General features: G+C 51.2%; 1 protein-coding gene and 1 pseudogene across 1 annotated transcript in view; both read right to left on the bottom strand.

Annotated features, from left to right (window-relative positions):
- The window catches only part of Micall1 (MICAL like 1), a 28007-nt gene extending 22542 nt beyond the window's left edge, over nt 1-5465 (bottom strand). The window contains exons 1-3 of the mRNA XM_028789875.1: nt 5320-5465; nt 715-763; nt 265-406 (exon numbers count right to left, since the gene is read on the bottom strand). Of these exons, the coding sequence (XP_028645708.1) occupies nt 265-406; nt 715-763; nt 5320-5465 (337 nt within the window). The remainder of the gene's footprint in view (nt 1-264; nt 407-714; nt 764-5319) is intronic.
- Nucleotides 5466-12916: 7451 nt separating this feature from the next.
- LOC114640925 lies at nt 12917-14011 on the bottom strand (annotated as a pseudogene).
- Between the last annotated feature and the right edge of the window lie 8308 nt (nt 14012-22319).

Here is a 22319-nt window from a genome sequence, read left to right as displayed (position 1 = left end):
AAGCAGATAGGGTGGCCGATCTGATTCTGTGGCCCTGGCTGGCCTCAAACTTGAGGTAATCCTTCTGCCTCAGCCTCCCAATTGTGGAGATTACAGGTGTGAGCACCTTACCTAAGCCAGTGCTTTTAATGCAATAAATATATGAACTAACAAACCCACAGTCAGTGACTGAATGTCAGACTGTTTCCTGGCTATTTCTTTACTGCTCAGAAAAGAAATAAACAGCTCAAGGTAGGCTCCGTGAAGGCCTGGGTCCCCTCTTACCTTGGCCAGAACTGGTGAAGTGGTTATAGTACTGGGACACATAGGTCATGATGCTGAGACAGTCAGGGACACTCATGGAGACCATGTCATTGGGGTCCAGGAGAGCAGGGATGCCCAGTTCCTTTTCAGCCACTTCAAAGGCCTAGGGTAGAGGCAGGCGCAAAGGCGGGAACAGCAGCAGCCACAGGGAAGAGAGGACAGAGAGATGGCAGTGTTAGTGAATACTTCACAGACCAGTCCTGGCTCATTATAATGGGGACAGGGTAACAAAGGTACCATCCCCACTTGGTGACCTGAAGGGGTAACTCTGTTGCTTCAGCGAAGGGCACCCATGGGAAAAGCTGAGGAGGGAGGAGAACCTGCACCAGCCCCCTCACCAAATGCAGTGCCCTCCGCTCCCCTGCCCTCCCCCACCACCCCACACTTGCTTCCATCCCTGTGAGGACTCACCAATCGGTTATTCTCAAAGACATTTTCCTTGGAGAGAGACTGGAAGTCGCTGTAAGAGACAGAAGGACTGGTCAAGAGATGCAAAGATCATGAAAGCGAAGTCAGGAGGGAGGGAGAGATTGACCTCAGCTCTGCGAGTCTCGGGAGGGATCCTACATGTGCCTGAAGAGCTATGGCTGTCAACCTGAAGCAGAGAGAGAGCCTGCAGCCCTGGAGGCACCCAAGCAAGGCTTCTAAGTCATGGATGGCTTCCCTGCCTGGATTCCTAACTCTTCCCCAGAGGCTTTCTCAGTCACGCAGTGTGGGCACCCCCATGTAAGGGAGGCTGAAGGTCACAGCAGCTCATCTGACAGATGCTCGCCCCACTTTACAGGTGAAGGTGCTGAGACTCAAGGTGGGGAGCCAGCCAGCTCTGCCAGCCTGTACTTCTAGAACTTGACTGAATGTCACAGACACACAGGCCACACCTAGCACAGAATCCGAAACCCCACGTAACTCCAAGAGGAGTGTTTCCTTTTCTGTTTTGTTTGTTTGTTTCATTAAGTTTGTAGTATTTATTTTGTGTGTATGTGTGCTGATGTATCTTCTTTATTAACTTAATGTATATGAGTTTTCCCAGCATGTATGTCTGTGCCACTGTCCATGCCTGGTGCTCAAGAAAGCCAGAAGACATTGGGTTTCTTGGGACTCAAGTTACAAACACATGGGTCCTGAGAACTGAGCAGTCTCTTTAGCCCCTATATATGGGATTTCTTGTTTGTTTGATTAGTTTTGGCTTGTTTTGGTTTGTTTGTAATGAAGCAGGGTTTCCTCTTTGTGGCCTTGGGTATCCTGGAACTCGATCTGCAGACCAGGCTGGCCTCGAACTACCTTCAGAGTGCTGGGATTAAAGGCATGTGCTGCTACTGGCCCTTGGCCTACATGTTTCTTAATGAAGCCCAAATACAAGAAGTTAGAAACAGAGTAGAAAGGAACAGAATCCAGAGCTGGCAGTGCCCTGAGGTGCCTGCTCTCGGGGACGGCTTCCCTAGAGTGAGCATCTTCCCTAATACGGGGCATCTCAGCTTCTGAAGTGGGGCAGGTTGAGTGATGGCAAGACAGATCCACAGACTGGTGTGGGAAACACCGGTGCCTGCTGGCTTCATCCATCTGTGGAAACCAGTGGGCTGGAGCATGCACAGGTAGGGCACCTGTGGGTCTGCTCTTTACAGGAGGCTGTGGGCAGGTCAGGAACCCTACCAGCCTCCACTGCCCTGGAAACTCAGGGAAGCCTCAGCCCCTGCTCCCTGGCTGGAGTGGAGGCCAGCAGGATCTGAGAGTGGCAAAGGCCTCCTAGATACAGCAGAATGCACAAGCTTTGCCACTGCCTAACAACTTTTTGCCTCAGTTTCCTGGTGCCCAACATGGAAGACAGAGAGGGGGATACTCCAAAACCAACAAGATCAAGGTAATTCGTCTGGATGGTTCTGTTTGGTTTCCTCAGCAGTGTCTTTAGAGAGAGAGGGGTCATAGCTTATCCCCATTGCTTCTGGGTATTTAGGATGTGCTCTTGTACATGCTTATTGAGAGAATACAAAGTAAAAACGTAAAACTCTAGTAACTGGGACTGGGGAGGCGGCTCACTAGTGAGGTGTGGGAAGTGCTTGCCACACAAACCTAAGGCCCTGAGCTCAAGCCCCAGCACTGTGGTACATGCTAGTAACCCAGATCGCTGAGGCTGGGTTGACAGTCAGCATAGCCAGATTAACCAGTCTCTGGTCTCAATATTTAAAAAAGAAAAAAAAAGTAGAATATCACCCTACACACACACTCACACACACACGCACGCGCACGCACACACACACAATACTACACTTTTCTTTTCCTTCAGTTCCTCCCACTCCATCCTTGTCCCTAAATAACAGCTGGGTTTGGAGAACACAGCTCCTTCTTTCCAGAGCACTCTCAGAGGGTTGAGAAAGTTCCATTTGTCTCTGGAGGAAAAGAAAGCACAGGAATGAATGCCACGTGGGGTCTGATCGCACAGGGATTTAGAAAAGCCTGGAGGAAAGAGAAGGGCATACATGGTCCGGCCTCTTGCCAACATAGCAGATGCACACACACACACATGCACGCGCGCACACACACACGCACGAGCATGGGCAGCCTCAGAGGCTTGAACCACTTTATCAAATGGCTTTTGTCGTTACCCAACCTCTGCTCTTACACAGATCTGCCCCTAAGTGCTGAGGGTATAACTCAGTGGTCGAGAGCTTGCCTAAACACATGGACTTGGGTTCAATCTCTAACAAATAAATACATAAACAGAGGGCAGCTAATGCTCCATCCTTCTCAGGGCTTTATGAAGGACCTGGCCTCTCATGCAATTAGCATGGTCCAGCCCCAGCCTCCCTAACCAAACGGACAACTGGATTGAGTCTAGTGTCTGCTCTGGGGAGAACATCCTTCACACCTGCCTCTCTGGACACCTGTAGGCTTTGAAAGTCCTCAGGTGGGGCCTCGGGCCTCCTCTTTGTCTTTTGCCTTTTCTCCAGGAAGTGTCCCCTGGAAGCCTCCAATTAGGGCCACAGGTGTTAACAGTAAGCTGGTGTTTTATTGTTGTTTTTCAAAACAAAGGTTTCTCTGTGTAGCCCTGGCTGTCCTGGAACTCTCTGTAGACCAGGCTAGCCTGGAACTCAGAGGTCCGCCTGCCTCTGCCTCCCAAGGTCCAGGATTAAAGGCCAACTCTAGTGTGTGCGAGCAGTGACTGTAAACTTGTTGACTAGCTAAAGGGGTTAAACAGTCATTCCCACCCCTCACTGCCTAATAGCACCTCTTCTAGTGGTTACAGCATGCTTATTATCTCAGTTAAAATCCTCACCACAGGGCTGTGAGGTAGGTCTTACCAACCCCACCTTCCAGACACTCTGAGAACCAATGATTTTCTCCAGGGCTTAAACACCAGGCAGCTAGCACTTAGAGCCTGGGCTTCAGCACCTAGCAGCCTGACACTAAGTCTCCTCCCTTGAGGTTCATCCTGACCTTCCCCCTCAGGGTTAGCCCCCAGCAAAAATAGAAGACCTCAAATCCTCAGCTCCAAGACAGGGCCAAGCCCAGCACCCTCCTGCATTACTGTAAATCCAAAGTTCAAGCCCCACTACCCTAGTCTGTTAGCACTGGGTCCCATGGCTGTAAAACCCGGCTCCCTTTTGCATCCACAGGCCCAAAACACCATCTTCCAGAGCTCCCGGGACACTGTACCACTGAACACAGCAAACCAAGTTAGGGTTGGGCAATCCTTTCAGGGCTCCCACACACCCTGTCCTATGGAAACAAGTCTGAGAGGGGAGGGTGGAGGGAGAAGGCTCTAGAGCTGGAGGAGCCCTCCCAAGGGTCTGTCAATCAAACAGGTCCAACCGTTCTGTTTGATTTATGAGATTTGCTACTGAAACTCTGAGCAAAAGGAAGACAGGTGCCAGATGAACTGCCACTCTCAAGTTTGATGAATACATAAACGAACAAATTACAGAGAGAGGTCCCAGGGCTCAGGGAAGAAAGCTGACTAGAAGTCCACCTCAGTTGTTCTGTGGGTCTGAATACATTTTCTGAGGAGGCCCTTCAGAGCAGCTCAGGTAGGAGGGACCCACGTTCCAGTTGGAAGCTACAGACTGGCAGTTGGTTGTCAGCTGTACTAGTCTTCCCCTGCCTGGCTCCTAATCTCTGCCCACCTTTGTGCCCCACTGTGAACAGCAGAGCCATGGGGGCAGGGGCATACACCTAGACAGATTCCTCGTCGAAGTGGTTTGGGGGAAGTAGTGTACCCGCAGTCACCTGACAGCCATTTATCTAGGAGCCTTGTGCCAGAAATGGGGTTGGTGCCCTACAGAGTATCTGCCCAAAGTGCCTTACAGAAGCGTCCCTCCTCCATCCCTCTAGGTTCTTTGAGCTTTAGATGTAAATGGCAAACCAGCTGAAGAGAGAATTAAAACTAATGACCTACATACCCATGGGAGTCCCACAAAATATGGCACTTGCAGTGTCGGATGACAGACGTTTACATTCTAGAAGGGAATGGGGTTAGGCTTCTAGGGGAGGGAAGGATGGGGAAGTGAATAAAGCCCAAGCCCCGCTGCTTCTCTCAGGTAGGAAGTGATCTGGAGCAGCATTCTTTCCAAGGACCCTTTCCCGTAGGTGCCCTTACAGATGTAAATTCCTATTGGAAAGACGACAACCTCCCAGAGCACCCGGGGTTCTGCTCGCACCAGCTCGAACTTAAAGGAAGCCTAACTGGGGGAGTGGCATATTCTCATCCCCTACAGTTAAGTTTGGGGGTACTATGCTCTGACGCCAATGGAAGAAGAGAGGCTCAGTATGTCTGCTGGAGCCTAGAGTAGGGACGTCCCTAAGGAGGGGTCAGAGTTCCCTCTTAGAGGTCAGAGCCTGACACCAGTGGCCCGAGGTGGGGGAAGGGGTGCACGGTCTTAGGGTCTCGGTGGCCCTGCTCCTCGTTCAGAGGCGGCGGATGTGAGGTCCCCGGACCGCTCAGGGCGGCGCGTGCCACCGCGTCACTGAGGGGGGCGGCGGTCCCCAGCCCCGCGTGCTCGCTCGCGCGCCCCGGGCACTCACAGCAGGTCGGGCCGGTGCCGGTGCAGGATGGCGCAGAAAGCCAGGCCGTCCCGGAAGGAACTGCTCAGGTCGCGGATGTCCACGCCGCGGTAGCCCTCGCACTGGCGGCGACACCAGGCCAGAAGCGCGCCCCGCGGCCCCGCCATGGCAGGCCGGGCTCGGACGGCCCGGACTGGGGCTCGGACTCGGACTCCGGTTCGTGTGGCTCCGACTCGGGGTCAGGTGGCACTAGCTTGGCGCTCCGGCTCCGGCGGGGCCAGTTTCCGGCTGTATCTGCGGCGCGGCTCGGAGGTCGGGGCGCCACCGGCGGCCGGGGCGGGGCCTCGGTGTCCTCGCTCCGCTCCGGCGCGGCTAGGGCTGCGGACTCGGCTCCCGACCCCGCCCGGCCAGCCTGCCCCGACCTGCCCGCGCAGCCTCCGCCCCGCGTGGCCCGGCCCGGCCGGCCGCCGCTTACTCACCGCGGCCCGCTGTCCTCATTGTGGGCCGGCCGCGGGCGCCCACCGCCTCCGTCCCCGCCCCTGCCCGCCCGCGTCGCGGGGGAGCGCGAGGAGGACGGGGCCCCACCCTGCGGCCCCGCCCCCGCCGTCGAGCCCCTTCCCCGGAAGGGCGGACGCCCCACATAGCCCCTCTCCTCCACACCGAGTCAAGCCTTCCCATGGGGAGCCCCTCCTGGAAGATGGGACAACTCCTCGCTGGCTAGCCCCTCCCCAACGCCACCCCGCAGGCTCCCCAGGCCCTCCTACCCCAAGAGGCGGGACACTCTCGCTTTGCTGCTAGCCTGCCTCAAGCTCACCCTTAGGAACCTTCAGATTCTCCTGACTTCTCTGAACCACACCCATGCCTGGTCTGAAAGTCGAGGCACTTTCCCTACAGATTCCAAACCTCCAGATGGCCACCAGCTTTCTTCCATGCCCCACCTACAACACTTCGATCGCCCGCCCCCCCCCCCACGGCCTGCCTAGGCGACCCAAACACCTTTATCACCATCAGCCTAGGAGACCCAAAACCCTTTACTACCACCAGTCCAGACAGGCTGGAGACCAGTCCAGACAGGCTGGAGGACCAAGTTGGTCCTTTCTGTGTAAACTAGGGGGTCATATACCCTTCTGGGGCCCTGTCCCTTCAACTTTTAGAATGGAGGTGGGCTGGGCTCTTGCTGAAAGGACCGAGAAACAAACACAGACTACTCTGTCTAATGGTGTGTTCTGGCCACAGCCGGTTTTGAAACCTCTCCTGCTTCAACGCTTGGTTTGCCACGAGGAGACCCCTCCCCCGGAGGCCTCTCCTAACTAAGCCCAGGCTGATGAATCAGTTGCAGAGCCAGTGACATCACTCTGACCTATCTGTAGCTTGTAGGAATGAGTCTACTGCTCCCTCCTGAGGGAATGAACAGGGTCTTAGTCATCTGGAACAGGATTTTGGAGTTCTATCAACCCAGGCTCAAATCCTGGTTTCCTCACTCCCCAGTCACGTGATCTTGTGTCACCTTGAGTTAAAGTTTCCTATCTTGAAAATAAAGATAGAGCCTTCTAGTTTATGCCCAAGAGGTGCTTGCCAACCTGGGCTACAAGAGACTTGTTTCAAAAATAAAAAAAGCTGGGCAGAATGGCTCAAGTGTTCTCACACGGGGGAATCCTGAGGCAGGAAGAACCCTTTGCCCAAGTTTGAAGATAGCCTCTGTTACATAGTACCAGGCCAGCCTGAGCTACAATGTAAAACTGTCTCAAAAATAAACTGGAGCCTGGTATGGTGGCTACCTTTAATCTCAACAGTCAGAAGAGGCAGGTGGATCTCTGGACATTGGAGGCCAGCCTGGATATAGTGAGTTCCAGGACAACCAGGGTTATAGAGACCCTGTGTGAATAAATAGGGCCAGTAAGATGGCTCAACCGGTAAAGGTGGAACTTGCTGATCTGAACTCAATTGTCTAGACCCACATGATGGAAAAAGAGAGCCAATTCCCAGAAGTTGATCTCTGACCTCCACACAGGTGTCCTGGCACACGATGCCTCCACGACCATAAACATACAAAGGGACATAATAAATGTATGGAGCTGTTAAGAGTACCTGCTGCTCTTGTGTCTGCTGGGTTGGATTTTCAGTCTGGAACTAGCCACCGCGGTAAGTCCAGTTCTGGGGACCTGACACCCCCTGATTCCACTGCACCGATGAACACGGTCTGCATATGGTACACAGACATACGTGCAGGCAAAACACCCACACACACAAAATTAATCTTCAAAAAAGTAATGTGTGCCTGCCCGAGGCCCGAGTTAACTGATACTAGTACTCTATAACATGAGACAGATTGAAACTTTTATACCTAACTTGTCACTTGGGCCCCTGGGGTCAATTACCAAAGAAAGAAGTTGAATTCTGCTTCCTCAAAGCCCACAGAATCACATTTCACAATACAGGGCCTGAGGGCTCCTGGGCCAGCTTCACACCTCTGAGTAAGAAAAAGCCAGCAATTTGCCTTCACTGACTTCTCCTGCCAGGTCCCCTGTGGAATCAGGGTTGCAGGCACTTCTGTTCAGTGACTTGGGATTGGATCTTGAAACTAGTTTCTTCAGTCTCAGACATCACCCAGGGTTCTCACTAAAAACCTAGAAGGATCTTGATTCTGAGGGTCAGCCTGAGCTATGTAGCAAAACCTTGTCCAAAATATATAAAATCGCAGAAATGGTTGTACCACTGTCCTTAAGGGCTGCTTTTAGGTCACCCACTGTCATTCGTCTGACCTTGATCTCTCCCATTGCTTTAATAATAGCTTATGCGGCTCAGCCCTTGGCCCCCACCAGCCATCTGTGGGCTTCAGAAACCCATTGCCTGAGTCAGCTTGCTGTGTCATGAAGGATGGACCATGGCAACCAGAGCTGTATGACTGCAGGCCAGACACCTCACCCCAGTGAGCCCCAATTCCCGACCTGTCAAGTGGGGACAGTAATCTTTGCTCTGCCTGCATCCCGGGTCTGTGGGTAACCACATGTGATAACGGTGGTAACAATGCAGTGTAGACGGTCAATCAGCGTGTGGGTAGAGGCTGAGTCTTTGTCTGTAGGTGAGGTTCAGAAGCCACAGATGGGCAGGGCTGGCCTCCCCGCCAAAGTCAAGGTCTTTAGGGCTTTTTTTTTTTTTTTTTGGACACAGTCTCTCTGTATGGCTCTCCCTGTCCTTGGAAGTTGCTCTATAGACCAGGCTGGCCTCAGAGCTCTGACTGCAGAGTCCGGGCTTAAAGGCATGAGCCACTCCACCTAGCTAGTACTTCTGATATGTATATATGCACGTGTTTTATTCTATTTCTGGCGTGTTGGAGACTGAACCCAGGGCCCTGTGTGTTGGCTTTGCAAGCACTCCACCAGATGAGCTACGTCCTCTTATTTTTCATGTCGCTGAGCCTGGGAATGCAGCTCTGTGCTATCATGTTTGCCCAGCATGTGCAAGACATTGAGTTACATTCCCAGACTCAGAAAGGGGGGTGGGGCTTTAAGAGAAAGATCGAGAAATGTGGGTAGAGCGGCCAGAGCCAGAGCCGGTTTCTGGCTGACCTGGGCGGGGAACTGGGGGCTGTGCCTTCCACTTGCCATTCTGCCAGCCAACCTGCTTGGCAGAGGGCTGTGAAGGGTGATGAGAACGAGGTTTTAAAAGCTACAACGGGCACACCTTTAATCCCAGCACTTGGGAGGCAGAGGCAGGCGGATTTCTGAGTTTGAGGCCAGCCTGGTCTACAGAGTGAGTTCCAGGACAGCCAGGACTACACAGAGAAACCCTGTCTTGAAAAAACAAAAATAAAAAGCTACAACTGTGTTATTAGTTACTTTCTCCTTCAGCAGCTTAAGGAAGGGAGGGCGGACATTGGTTAGTTGGTCCGCACACAGAGCAATGGTATAGCCCAGCACTGCAAGGGAGGCATGGTGGCAGAACATGGAGTCACTACCCTTGTGTTCTGAGTAGGAGGCTGACATGTGGGTGCTTTGCTGGTTTTCTGCCTTCTCTTGTCTGTGTGTGGTGTAATGCACGAGTGTGTGCACACATGCACATAGAGGCCAGGGGAGGCAGTTGGTGCCCGCTCTATCCCTTCCCACAGTATTCTTTAGAGACAGGGTCTTCTCCTTATTCTGGAGCTAAGCTGGCAGCCAGGAAACTCCAGTCATCCTCCTGTCTCCATCCACGCCCCCATAGCACTGAGGTGACAGGCACCTGGGCGACACTTGGAGTTTCCCATGCTGCTGGTGATTCAGACTCAGGCCCTCATGCTTGTACAGTAAATACTCTTACCCACTGAGCCACCTCCCCAGCCTCATCTCTTCCTTTTCATACAGTCCTGGATTGTATGGGATGGGATGGTAATCTTAATGAGAATGGCTCCCGCCGGGCGGTGGTGGCGCACGCCTTTAATCCCAGTACTTAGGAGGCAGAGGCAGGCGGATTTCTGAGTTCGAGGCCAGCCTGGTCTACAGAGTGAGTTCCAGGACAGCCAGGGCTACAAAGAGAAACCCTGTCTCGAAAAACCAAAAATAAATAAATATAAAATTATTAAAAAAAAAAGAGAGAGAATGGCTCCCATAGGCTCACATATTGGAATGTTTGGGTCCTAGTTAGTGGAACTATTTAGGAAGGATTTGGAGGTGTGGCCTTGTTGGGGGAAGTATGTTACTGAGGGTTGGCTTTGAGGTTTCAAAAGCCCACGCCAGGCCCAAACTCTTGTTTTCTCTGTCTCCTGCTTGTGGATCAGGTGTAAGCTCTTAGCTACTGTTTCAGTGATGTGATAAACATGGAAAATCCTCTGAAACTGCAAGTCCCCAATTAAATGCTTTCTTCTGTCAGTTGCCTAGGTTGTGGTGTCTCTTCAGCAGCAGAATGACTAAGACAGATGGTATCACTTGCATTAAAGGCATGTCTTCCCACCATTCACGGACGGGCCCAGATGTATGTCTACCAGGTGTTTGTGTGTTGGCAATGAAAACCAACCATCAGAAACAACAGCCAAAACCCCACTGAGCCTGGGAGAGGGGCGCATTTAGTAAACGCTGTCGAGAAGGAATGAACTAATAACCTAGTTCCCAGGGCCCACATTTATTGTCATGCACAAGAGTCAAGGTACATTTCAGAGAGATAAAAGGAGAGGAATGAACTGCAGATGGTCAGTCCAAGGTGGAGGGTTTGTCTAGCAATCAGAAGGCCTTAGGCTCAACCCCAGTCCCTCATCCTCCCCCTGCTCCCAAGAAGAAACCACAAGTTAGATCTTAGAGAGGGCTTAGGGGCAAAGAATATTACTGTGGCCTTTACTCTCAGCACCTGGGAGGAGAGGCAGGCAGATCTCTGTTCGTTCCAGGCCACCTAGGGCTACATGATGAGACCTTGTCTAATAAATAAATAAATAAATAAATAAACACCCTAACAAACAAACCAAAAAAAACCATTCTTGCCACCCAGGAGCCTCTGATCTCTGAACTTAGTGACATGATAATGCAGCTGCTCAGAGGCCCATGGTTCTTCCATCTTAGAGCCAAAGGTAGATCTGTGTGTTGTGTCCCTGGGTGTGGGAACAGGTAACTTGTCTGGCACAGTCACATACCAACTGCTCTCTTGGCTGTGACTTCCTGGAAGACCTTGGATAAAATGTCACCTGTGTAAGGCTCAACGTCAGCCTGAGTAAAAGGGAAGGGTGTTCCGCCTGGGAGACAGCAGGCCGATTTCTAGGACTGACTTCCAGATGTGATACAGTACAGGCGATCCAGTGTGAACACACGCTGATCTTCATTACTTACTAAAGCAAAGCTCTGGAAATGAGCTGATTGCGGTTCAGATTAAATTTCAGCCCAGCTGGATGAAACAAAGACACACAGTGGCTTCAAAAGATGCCATGGGAAGCCAGGCACAGTTCTAGCTGTGTGAGGGGTTAAGGTTGAAGGATTGCAAATTCACAGCCAGACTGAGCTACATCTTGAGACTCAGACTAGGTAAAGCGTTGGATACTAAAGCATGAGGGCCTGTGCTCAAGTCTCCTAAATTAAGAACAAAAAGCCAGATGCCCATAACACCAACACTGATGTGGGCAGAGACAGGGAGATCCCTAGAGCTCATAGGTCAGCCAGTTTAGCCAAAATCAGGGAGAGACCCTGTCTAAAATAAGATGGAGGTCACCGGGCAGTGGTGGCGCACGCCTTTCATCCCAGCACTTGGGAGACAGAGGCAGGTGGATTTCAGAGTTTGAGGCCAGCCTGGTCTACAGAGTGAGTTTCCAGGACAGCCAAGGCTATACAGAAAAACCCTGTCTCGAAAAACCAAAAAAAAAAAAAAAAAAAAGATGGAGGTGTGTGTGTGGCACACATCTTTAATCCTGGCACTCAGGAGGCAGAGGTAGGAGGATCTCTATGAGTTCCAGAACAGCTAGGGCTATGTAGAGACCCCATCTCAGATAGATAGAGAGATAGAGAGATAGAGTAGAGCCAGGGAGATGACACTGTGGATCAAAGCCCTTGCTACCAAGCCTGGTGACCCGAGTTGAGTCCCTGAGCCCCACACAGTGGAAGGAGAGAACTGACTATGTTAGTTGTCCTGATTTCCACACTTGTGCTGTAGCATGCACACCCACTCCACACACAAAATAAAGGAGTAAATACAACAACAACGTAGAGTGGCCAAGGAAGATATTACATATCGACCTCTGGCCTTGCACCCATGTGAATGAGCACCCTCCAGTACACATGAACACAGCACACACATATACACACGACAACGTCATTTTTAACTTTTTCCTATCAATGTAGCGCTGCTTTAGGCTAACGGTCATTGGGAGGAAAGCAGGCGTGTGTACACAGTTGCTGTTACCATGACTGCAGTGCTGAGGATGCCCTCTGGACCTCGCTTTACTCAAGCACAGCACCACTAAGACCCACTCCCAATGCCTCGGCTCTGATTGGAAAATAAAGCCGGGCCCCAAACAAGGAAGCACAAATCTGCCCACTCAGCAACCCAGGGCCTCAGGCAAATCACTGGGAAGATAGGTAACTCAGGAGCAAACACAGCTTTATAAAAAAAAAAATATATATATATATATGGGGGAGGAAGGATCCAGAGAGACAGAGACAGAGACAGAGATTCAGGGAGACAGAAACACACAGAGACAGAGATTCAAAGAGAGAGAGAGAGAGAGAGAGAGAGAGAGAGAGAGAGAGAACCACACATAGAGAGAAAGAAAGACTGATAGAGAGATTCAGAGGGAGACAGAGTAACACAGAGGCAGAAAAAGAGAGACAGAAAGGGGTAAAGGGAGAGGGGGGAGTGGGCTGTGTGCACACAACCATTCCTCTGGGCTGGAGAGACTGGAGCCAGACCACCTGTGGTCTAATCTGTACTGTATTTTCTTTTTTTTTGCCTTTAAAATTCTGTTTACTTAGCATATGTACACATAAAAGAGAAATCACCCTCAGATCCCACCCAGCAGGAAACATGCACAAACCCAAGGTATATGTGAAAGGAAGGGCCCCAACCCCAAGTTAGCAGTTGAGATGGTGCAATCCTGTGAGTCTCAAGCCCATCGCAAGAGGGCTGGACTGAAGTTTTAACATGGCCAAAACCCTTGCTGCTGGCCCTAAAACAAGCGTGCACCATAGCCAAAGGTCTGTTTGATGCCCTCAAAGTAGTACCACTGCCAGCCTTGCAGCATCCGCTCTTCCTCGGGAGCAGGGATGCCGCGGCCTTCCATGCACAGCTCTGTCTCTCCATTCTTGTCAATGAAGGTCAAGATGATGGTAGTGAAATGCCCCTCTGGCCACGACTTAAACCTCCACTTCATAGCAATGTGTTTCTCAGGGACCAGGTCAGTAAATTCCCCAGTGACGTTACCATCGACCATGTGAAACTTCCCACCTCTGTCTGCTTCCAAGGCTACAGGAGCATGGGTAAAAGCCTGCACTAGCTCCTGCGTGGTAAACACTCTATAGAGCTCCTCTGGGAAGGTCAGGAAGGTTTTTTTAAGGGTGATCTTACAAGTGGGGATTTTGACACCAACAGGTTTGGTCTGGCTTTTTGAAGGAGCAGACTTAGCCTTGCACACTTCAGGTTTTAGTGCTGGCTGACCCACTGGGTCTACCGACTCTCCATTCACTGTGGGCAAGATCATACCCTGAGTAAACTCTGTCTTGAGGGTGCTGATGTAAATTCCCACTGCTTCTCTTAGAAGTTTCACCCCGTCTTCCTTCATTAAGGCCATGAGATTTGTGTCAGGCTCATCTTTGGCAAGGCTCACACTAATCTCCACTTCATCCACGCTATTTTCATCAGACAAATTGGGGATTTCCACATGTCCTTTGTATTGCACTTCTGATTTAGAGGTACCTGTCCAGTTCAGTTTGATGGTCCACTCATAGAAGAAGATCAGCTTTCCTTTCCGGTTATTGATGGACGCCTCTCCATCAAGCTTGTTCACTTCGGTCACCTCACACTTGCCCTCCTCATTTTCCACTCGAACAGCCAGGAACAGAGTTTTCAGTTTCTCTGTGGACCAGTTTGAAGCATTTCTCTCTGTCCAGTGCCAGTTGTTGACGTTGGTGGGGTCTGCCCGCTCCTCCACGATCCAGCGTGGGTCTCCCTCACCCCACTTGGCCATCAGCTCACTTATCACACCGCTATCAGCTCCCAAGCAGCCGCAGCCACAGCCTGAGGACCGCTCGGTCCCAGCCGCCTGGGAGCGCCTGGAAACTACTAGAAGCAGCACAGCACCTCCTGGCTTGCTTTTCCCTCCACCCCTGTACTGCATTTTCTAAGGGGCCCTGGCCTTTAGATTCCAGGTTCTTTTTCAAGACAGGGTTTCTCTGTGTAGCCCTGGCTGTCCTGGAACTCACTCTGTAGACCAGGCTGGCCTCGAACTCAGAAATCCACCTGCCTCTGCCTCCCAAGTGCTGGGATTAAAGGCGTGTGCCACCAACGCCCAGCTAGGTTCCAGGTTCTTAGCCTAAGATTCTCCAAGTTCCATAGCTTCTTCTGGTGTGATCCTCAATTTTTCAACCCAAGCTGTCCCACAGGCTCTGAGTTACACCCCGGGAGTCAGCCTGGCAAAGCAATAGACAATGGAAGCCTTGTAGAGCCTGGGGCAGGGTAGGGCTGGGGCCAGCAGCAGGCATGGGGGATGCCTGGGAGCAGGATGGCAGCTTCCTCCCTCTTCTCCATCCTCCTGGGCTACTGCCCATGATTTGCTAGGACACTTGCTAGCCTGCCCTGAGGAAGCCTGAGGCTTGGAATGCCAGATAGGCCTGGCCTCCCAGACCATCCTGCCCCTACCTATGACATTCTAGAAAATCTTCCTGGGACTGGGCAAATGGAGCTACCCTTGAACTAAGCTCTGGGGAGAAGAGAAGAGCCTGTGCTGTCTGTTACTGAGCATGCTTTGTTATCTGGGACTGCCTTGAGTCAAAGAATCTACTGAAAGACCCAACAGGCCAACACTAATTTAGCAAACTCCCCAGCATACTGAACAGAGCAAAGGGAGAAGAGATTTGTTCAGGGGCACAGGGTGCTCATATTGGGAGCCAAGCCCCCTCTCCTATGCAGCAGACTGTTGAGGTTGCAGGATGTTCTGAGATGCCTATTGCTGCTCTCCCAAACTGTATCTGGTCTCTGAGATCTGGCCAGATGTCACCTCTCCCTGAAGCTATCCCTGACAGGCCCAGACTAAAGCCGGGCCTTCAGGTCTTCTCATAGAACTTACCCTCGGAATGAGAAAGGCCCCAAAGGGGATGTTCATGCTGAGTTCAGACAGGAATTTCCACATGCCTACTCTGGAGGAACTGATAGCTGGTGTGGAAGACAGGTCTGTAAGGAGTCACAGACAACTGTCACACAAAGATGATGAGGGATACGATGAGAAAATGGGCGAAGAACTTGAGGGTCCTCTCACTTCTGCAGGAGACTAAGGGTCAACCCTAAAGGTGCATTTCAGTGGTCACCCACACTGGGTTGTTTTTGTACACAGGAATTTGCCCATTGGACAGAGATACTAAATAATGCAGGTGGCTAAACTTTACAAGGTGTCGAGTGTAGTCCAGACACTGCTTATTTCTGTCACTAACATGCATTACCGCACTTTATAATGACTCTGGGCCAGAGTCCTGTCAGCAGATGCAGTTGGGACTCAGCTGGGGTCTTTTGGACCTTACAAGAATTTTCTTCACCACCCAGATGTATTCCTGTGCTATGCGTGTGGTGTGCCCGCTGATCCATTAGCGACATGACTGTTACCAGGAAAAACAACTGCTTTCTGACTGGATTTGAGGCCTGCTTCATGCCTGGTGCTGTAATCCTGTTCAAAAGCCTATGGCTGGGAAGGTCACAGGCCCTGTGGAGAAGCTACTATTGCTGTCCCTTTAAATAGATATAATGTAGCTGTCAAACTGCCTAAGTAGGTATGTTTTTGCCCATAGATGGGTTTCCAGCTTTAGTCAGAACAGCTTCCCACCCCTCACCCCCCCACCCCCAGTGGGCAGCAGTTACTGCAGCTGATCAAAGTGCTGAGACACTCAAGGCTAAACAGACATCTACACCGATCACCCTTTCCAATGCCTGAGTAACATCACAGGAGAGAGGGCAGACAGGATGTGAGAGCCGGATGGCAAATTGCACAACGCTGCCTTCCCTGTGTGTCGTGGCCGTTACACTCATGGACCCACAGTAGCTGGGTTTACCTTTAAGACTTACAGGTTTGGGACTGTTACCGTTTCATCACAGATGGGGCCCTACCCGTCCCTGGGGAGTTAGTGGAGGTTTTCAGAGGTGTGGCCACTGATGAGGGGCTCATGTAAATATCCCTACTCAAGTTCACATGGTTACAGACACATACACGAAAGAGAAGGGGACAAGGTAGGGGCTGGGAAAGTGACCAGGAGTCGGATGGGGGACAAGAGAGGGTGACAAGGGTGAACATGATCAGAATACATTACATACAACCACGAAAACATCATCATGAAATTCATCGTAGCCGGGCAGTGGTAGCACACATGCCTTTAACCCCAGCACTTGGGAGGCAGAGCCAAAAGACCTGTGAGCTTGAGGCTAGCCTGGTCTACAGAGAGAGTTTTAGGATAGCCAAGACTACCCAGAGAAACTCCTTCTTAAAAAAAAAAAAAAAAAAACAAAAGTATTCTTGGTAAAGCACAGCAGACATTGTGTCTAAGTCCCTACTCCATAGCTGCATAGCTGGTTGTCACCATTCAGACTTAGCCTTCAGAATTCTGCTGAACCAGAGTCACCCTGGGCTGCTCCATTTACACAGAAGCCTTACTTTAAGATGTCAAAGGCCAAGCCTGGACAGACATCTCCTAAACCACCAACTGAGGCCTTCTGGTAGCTTCTCTTCCCCTTTTCAGCAGTAATATGTGTTAATGGCACTATTTGCCCTTTGGGCCAGTACGGCCCTCGGAGACAGACTTGTGTGTTCAGTAGATTAGGACAACATTTACCTGGAGGAGAATGAGTCAAAGGACTTGACTTAGCATTGTCTGCAGGGCAAGTTCCCTCATTATGTTCTCACTGTACAGGGGAGCCTTCTGTCTCTCAGTACAGCCTGCCCTCTGTAAATGAAAGGCGGGCAAGCGGAAATGGTTCCCAAGCCTTCCTGACACAGGAAGATGGCCTCTCTGAGGACTCAGTGACAAGGAAAGGGCTGTCACATACAGGAAAGGGTTTGTTTGCTTCCCAATTGCCTGTCTCTGCACAACACGGAGCCAGTAGCTCTTCCTGTTGCAAATAAAAAATGACACTTTTCTGTCCAAGAGCCAGGAGTTAGGGTGGGTTTCAGCCCCAGGTTATTCAGGACACCAGTTAGCTGGCGGGCTATGAAGACTACACACAGCTATGTTGCCTTCCCTGGAGCCAGGAGCTAATAGAAAGGCCTAGGGTTGGGGAGCAACAGGCTCAACTGACTGGGTACAGACGGCAGGGGCTCTGCAGAGTGAATGCACAAGTCTCCTAGTTTGAAGGGGCTGTACCAGGGTGGCGACGCTGGAGGTTCCAGGTCCCCAGCTCTCATCAGAGGAAGAAGCCACCTCTCCAGCTCCAGTTGTGGAGGTTGAGTGGTGGATTCAGGAGGGAAGAACCTGGCCAGGGGTAGGGTGGAGCCAGAAAGGAGCCGAAAGCCTGGCCTCACTAGGCTGACAGGAGTGCAGAGACCACCGAGAGACACTGCTGGTTCCTATCCCTGCCTCCTTCTCTACAAAACCTCAGGAAACTGCTGGTCAGGCTTTGGGCCTTGACATTGGCATGTCCCCTGCCTCCATCTCAGCTGCTTCCTGGAACCTCTCATCATCCCGGAAGGCATCTCTGACCTGTCTGCAGCGCAGTGAGAACGAGCAGCCACTGACACTGAGCAGGCTTGGTTTCCGAGTACATCCCTCTCTCCACAGCTTTCTGGCTCTTGTTTCATGGCTCTGCATTCTCTGCAGGCCTTAGGCACACACCATCACTTGGACTGATCATGGTGTGCTAACTCTTATTTTAGGTTCACAGTACAATGTGGAAGAGGTAGAGAGTGAGGAAAGAAAAAAGGAGAAACACTGAGGCCTGAAGCCTGTCAAGGCCTTCAGAGGCTGCTGAGGAGTCACTAGTGGGCCAGGGAGCCAGCTCTAGTTGCCTGGGTGTTGGGGGGGGGGATCTAATCCAGTCTAGAGCTTGGGACCCTAATCCCAGATATCGGCTCCCTCTCTCCATTTTGTTGTTTCACCTTGCTAGGCTCACACAGGCATTTCCTCCACCACTGTGCTAGCCTCACCTGATCCGTTATCACCTCAGTGAGTCAGGAAACTGGGCTTCCCCGACCTAGAAACCCCTATAGTCAAATCCTGTCCCCTGTAACACCGGAATCCCCTGAATTTTTCTGTCTTCTGCTGGGCTGCTCCAGCGAGTCCCTCAGCCTCTTGGTGAACTGGCCTCTGCACTGGCTGCCGTTCCTTTACTGCAGGAAGTGGAACCCCGACTCTCAAAGGCTCCTCACATGCTATGCTCATGCCCTGGTCCTCCATTTGGTCCTTGGAGACAGACTGGGAAAGTCCTTAGGTGCTTGGAGGGCTCGGGTCCCTGCTCTACCGGGCCATTGCCAGGCTGCTGCACACATGACCTTTCTGGTCAGTCTATGACCGTCAAGTTCACAAGGCGCTAATAATGGACGCTTTCATCCCCTAATTACATAGTGAGGGCCGTTCTAAGAACTTTACATAATTTGCTCATCAGCACAATTGTGGGGCAGGTGCCTTTCCCATTTTACAGACGAGAAACTATGAACAGTAACTTGGGCTGTAATCACACAGCTAGTGACAGGCAGGGCTTAAGCCTGGCCACCACCACACTCTGCTATGCTGCCTTCCCTTACTGATTCAGAACCTTCTGGTAACCAGCCCCACCCAGAGCTCTCATTCCCTGATAACAAAGCACTTGCTCTGGCCATGTATGGAAGGATTCTGAGCCAGCTTGCTCTGCTCCGGGCAAGGCAGAACCAAGCCCCTGCATGTCGGGCGCAGCTGCTCAGCTCGCTGCATTCCTTACTGTGCCAGGCAGAGTTCAGCTGTGCCTGCCCCACACCAGAGCTGCTGCTGACTGCCAAGCACGGACGGCCACTGGGCTGAGGGATGACCTGGAGCCAGACACACACGCACACTGTGTATGTGACCCTGGGTAAGGCAAGGTGAGGGCCAGGAAGCCATGTCAGTCAGCCTACTGCTGATCTGGAAAAAAAACCCAACTGTATCATTTTTATTTATGTATGTGTATGAGGCTTTCAGTTTCTTTTTTTTTTTTTTTTGGTTTTTCGAGACAAGGTTTCTCTGTATAGCCCTGGCTGTCCTGGAACTCACTCTGTAGACCAGGCTGGCCTCGAACTCAGAAATCCGCCTGCCTCTGCCTCCCAAGTGCTGGGATTAAAGGCGTGCGCCACCAACGCCCGGCCTGAGGCTTTCAGTTTCTATGTAACAAGTGACTGCAGGTAGCCAGGGATCCCCCGGTACTGGACTTACAGGGAGTTTTGAGCCACTAGATGTGGGGGTTGGGAAATGAACCTAGATTCTCTGTAAGACAGTATTTTCTCTTAATCACTGAGCCATCTCTCCAGGTCCCTGATCCAGCGTGTGAAAGAAAAGAGAAAACTTGCAACTCCAGCGTTAGCCCAGGGATTATGCTTATTTTTGTTGCTTGCAAGACAGGGTTTCTCTGTGTAGTCCTGTCAGGCTGACCCAAGGGACTGTGTGAAAAGTACTTGCCTGAAAACTTCAATCCCAGCACCCAGATGGTAGGACTCCTACCCAGAAACCATCCTACATAGGTGCCTCCCTAACAAATATAATTGAAAAAAAAAGTTATTTGAGACAAGTTTTCCCTATGTATCCCTGGCTGTCCTGGAACTTGCTCTGTATACCAGGTTAACCTTAAAACTCAGAGATCCACCTGCCTCTATCTCTCAAGTGCTGGGATTAAAGGTGTGCGCCACCACCGCCTGGCAATTTTAAAAACATTTTTAAAAATTTAGAGGGATGAGGAGAAGCTCCCAGGTTATATAATGCCACCATAACCAGCCCTAAAAACTGATTTTTAAAAACAACTGGGGAGGGGCTGGAGAGATGGCTCATTAGTTAAGAGCACTGACTGCTCTTCCAGAGGTCCTCAGTTCAAATCCCAGCAACCACATGGTGGCTCACAACCATCCGTAATGAGATTGAATGCCCTATTCTGGTGTGTCCGAAGACAGCAACAGTGTACTCATACATAAAAATAAATAAATAAATTTAATAAAAAAACAACTGGGGAAAAGATTAATGCAGGGGAACTACCTTTGCTCAGTGCCAGGGTTGCTGGAGGAACAGCAGGAGATACTCAGGACCCTCCCCCAGCCAGGAACTAGCACTGGACAGGAAGACGGGGAGTCCAGAGCCTGACAGATCCTCACTCCAGTCTTAGGCTCCTCCGAGGTCACAGATCAAGAGCCTGGAGAATTCCCAAGGGTTTTACAAGCGCCTGGATATTTTTCTTGTTAAGGGAGAGAATGCTCTTGGCCTTTTTCCTTTGGGAAGTGGGGCTGGGTCCCAGGACAAGAGCCTTTAAAACTGGGCTGACCTGGGTTCATCTCTGAACTCCACCCTTTAGCTCTGGAACTGACAAAGAGCTGTTACCTCTCTGGTGGGGCATCCGCCCAGCCTCACTGAGGCTGTGCCCCCTTACCACCACCACAGAGCCTGCAGTCTGGTCTCCCACACCACACGTCTGCACCAACTGGCTGCCTTCCGCGATCCCTCAGCATCGTGTGCTCTAGTCTCAGGGCCTTTGCTTCCTCTGCAGGTCAATACTTCCCCAGGCATCTGTAATATCCGCCTTCAGGATTCTGCTCAAAGGGACCCCCTATCACTATGTCCCCTCATCTTGTCAAAAATGCAAGGTAGTCTTGAACTGTCACTGACCTGCCACGGCCAGCCTCCCAAATGTGTGGATTACAGACATGCGCTACCATACCTGGGTCAAAACTCCTTGTGGCATTGCCTATAATTCTCCACAGGTCGTATCATCATCCATGGTAAGCATAATTTACCACCCTGTCCAAGTTGAAGCTCCAATGATAGGATCTGTTTGTCCACGCGTGGACCTCCTCCTTGCCTAGTGGTACCTGGCCAGTTTCCTTGTGGATAAAGAACTCTACTAAGTGCTAAGTCTCACTAAGTGCTAAGATGTCCTCAGGGCTACTGTACCAAATCAAAACATACTGGAGGCTTACAGCAGAAGTCACACTTCTCTGGAAGCCAAAACCCCGAAATCAAGATGGAGGTCAGCTCTTCAGCAGAAAGTCTCTTTAGCTCTTGGCTGGGGAACTCCAATGTCTGCACCTCTTACAAGATCCCTGTCACTATATCAGAGCCCATCTAGAGGACCAAGACCCTACGCCCGTCCACACAGACCTCCTCCACATGAGACCCTACCCCCGTCCACACAGACCTCCTCCACATGAGACCCTACCCCCGTCCACACAGACCTCCTCCACATAAGGTTACGTTAATAGCTTGCAGGAACTAGGCAATCAGTAGGAAAGAGAGAGGCACTTATGAAGTCCAAATGTGGGGGAGGAAAAACAAGTGAGCACCGCTGTGTGCCAGGCAGCAAATGGGTATAAACAGCATCCCGCCCGCTCCACCCTTGGCTCAGAGAGCACAAGCTGTCCTGCAGTCACCTTCTGCACTAAGCACAAGCTAAGGTACTGGATCACAAGCCAAGGCACCAAGGTAACATGTCCATCATTAACACCCAGGAACGGCAGGTCACTGCCCCGCTCTAGTGCCTCCAACCATCAGGAGTTACTAAGAAGCATGACTGTAAGTTGGACCGTTCTGGGCTACTTTGCTAGCTAGGTCAGCCCGAGTCACATATCAAGACCCTGTCTCAAAAAGCCAGAAAGGTCAGTTCAGCAGTGAAGAGGAATCTGATGACTTATTCTGGCTTCTGCAGGCACTGTACACATGGTACACAGACATACATGCCAACACCCATACACATAAAACAAAGCTTTGTTGCCGGGCAGTGGTGGCACATGCCTTTAATCCTAGCACTTGGGAGGCAGAGGCAGGCAGATTTCTGAGTTCAAGGCCAGCCTGGTCTACAGAGTGAGTTCCAGGACAGCCAGGGCTACACAGAGAAACCCTGTCTCGAAAAACCAAATAAATAAATAAATAAATAAATAAATAAGGCTTTGTTAATAGTCTCCTCCACCCCCCAAAAATCCACAATGAAAAATCTGTGTGAGGTCATGCTGGGGTACACAGCCCTGTCTCAAACACCGCCTCCACCACATACAAAAGACTGTATGGTCTGCAGAGGAGGTCCAGCACTGTCTGGCAGCAGGTACTGATCTGGACAGAAGAACAACTAATAAAACTAGTTCAGGATACACTTTCTAAACAAAACAATGCAAAACTAGGGCTGGTGAGATGGCTCAGCGGTTAAGAGCACTGACTGCTCTTCTAGAGGTCATGAGT

The sequence above is a fragment of the Grammomys surdaster genome, unplaced genomic scaffold (assembly GCF_004785775.1).
Source record: "Grammomys surdaster isolate TR1022 unplaced genomic scaffold, NIH_TR_1.0 125852, whole genome shotgun sequence".
In the NCBI taxonomy this organism is placed as follows: Eukaryota; Metazoa; Chordata; class Mammalia; order Rodentia; family Muridae; genus Grammomys; species Grammomys surdaster.
Note: the sequence above shows the minus strand (reverse complement) of the source record. Positions and strands in the feature narration are given on the sequence as shown.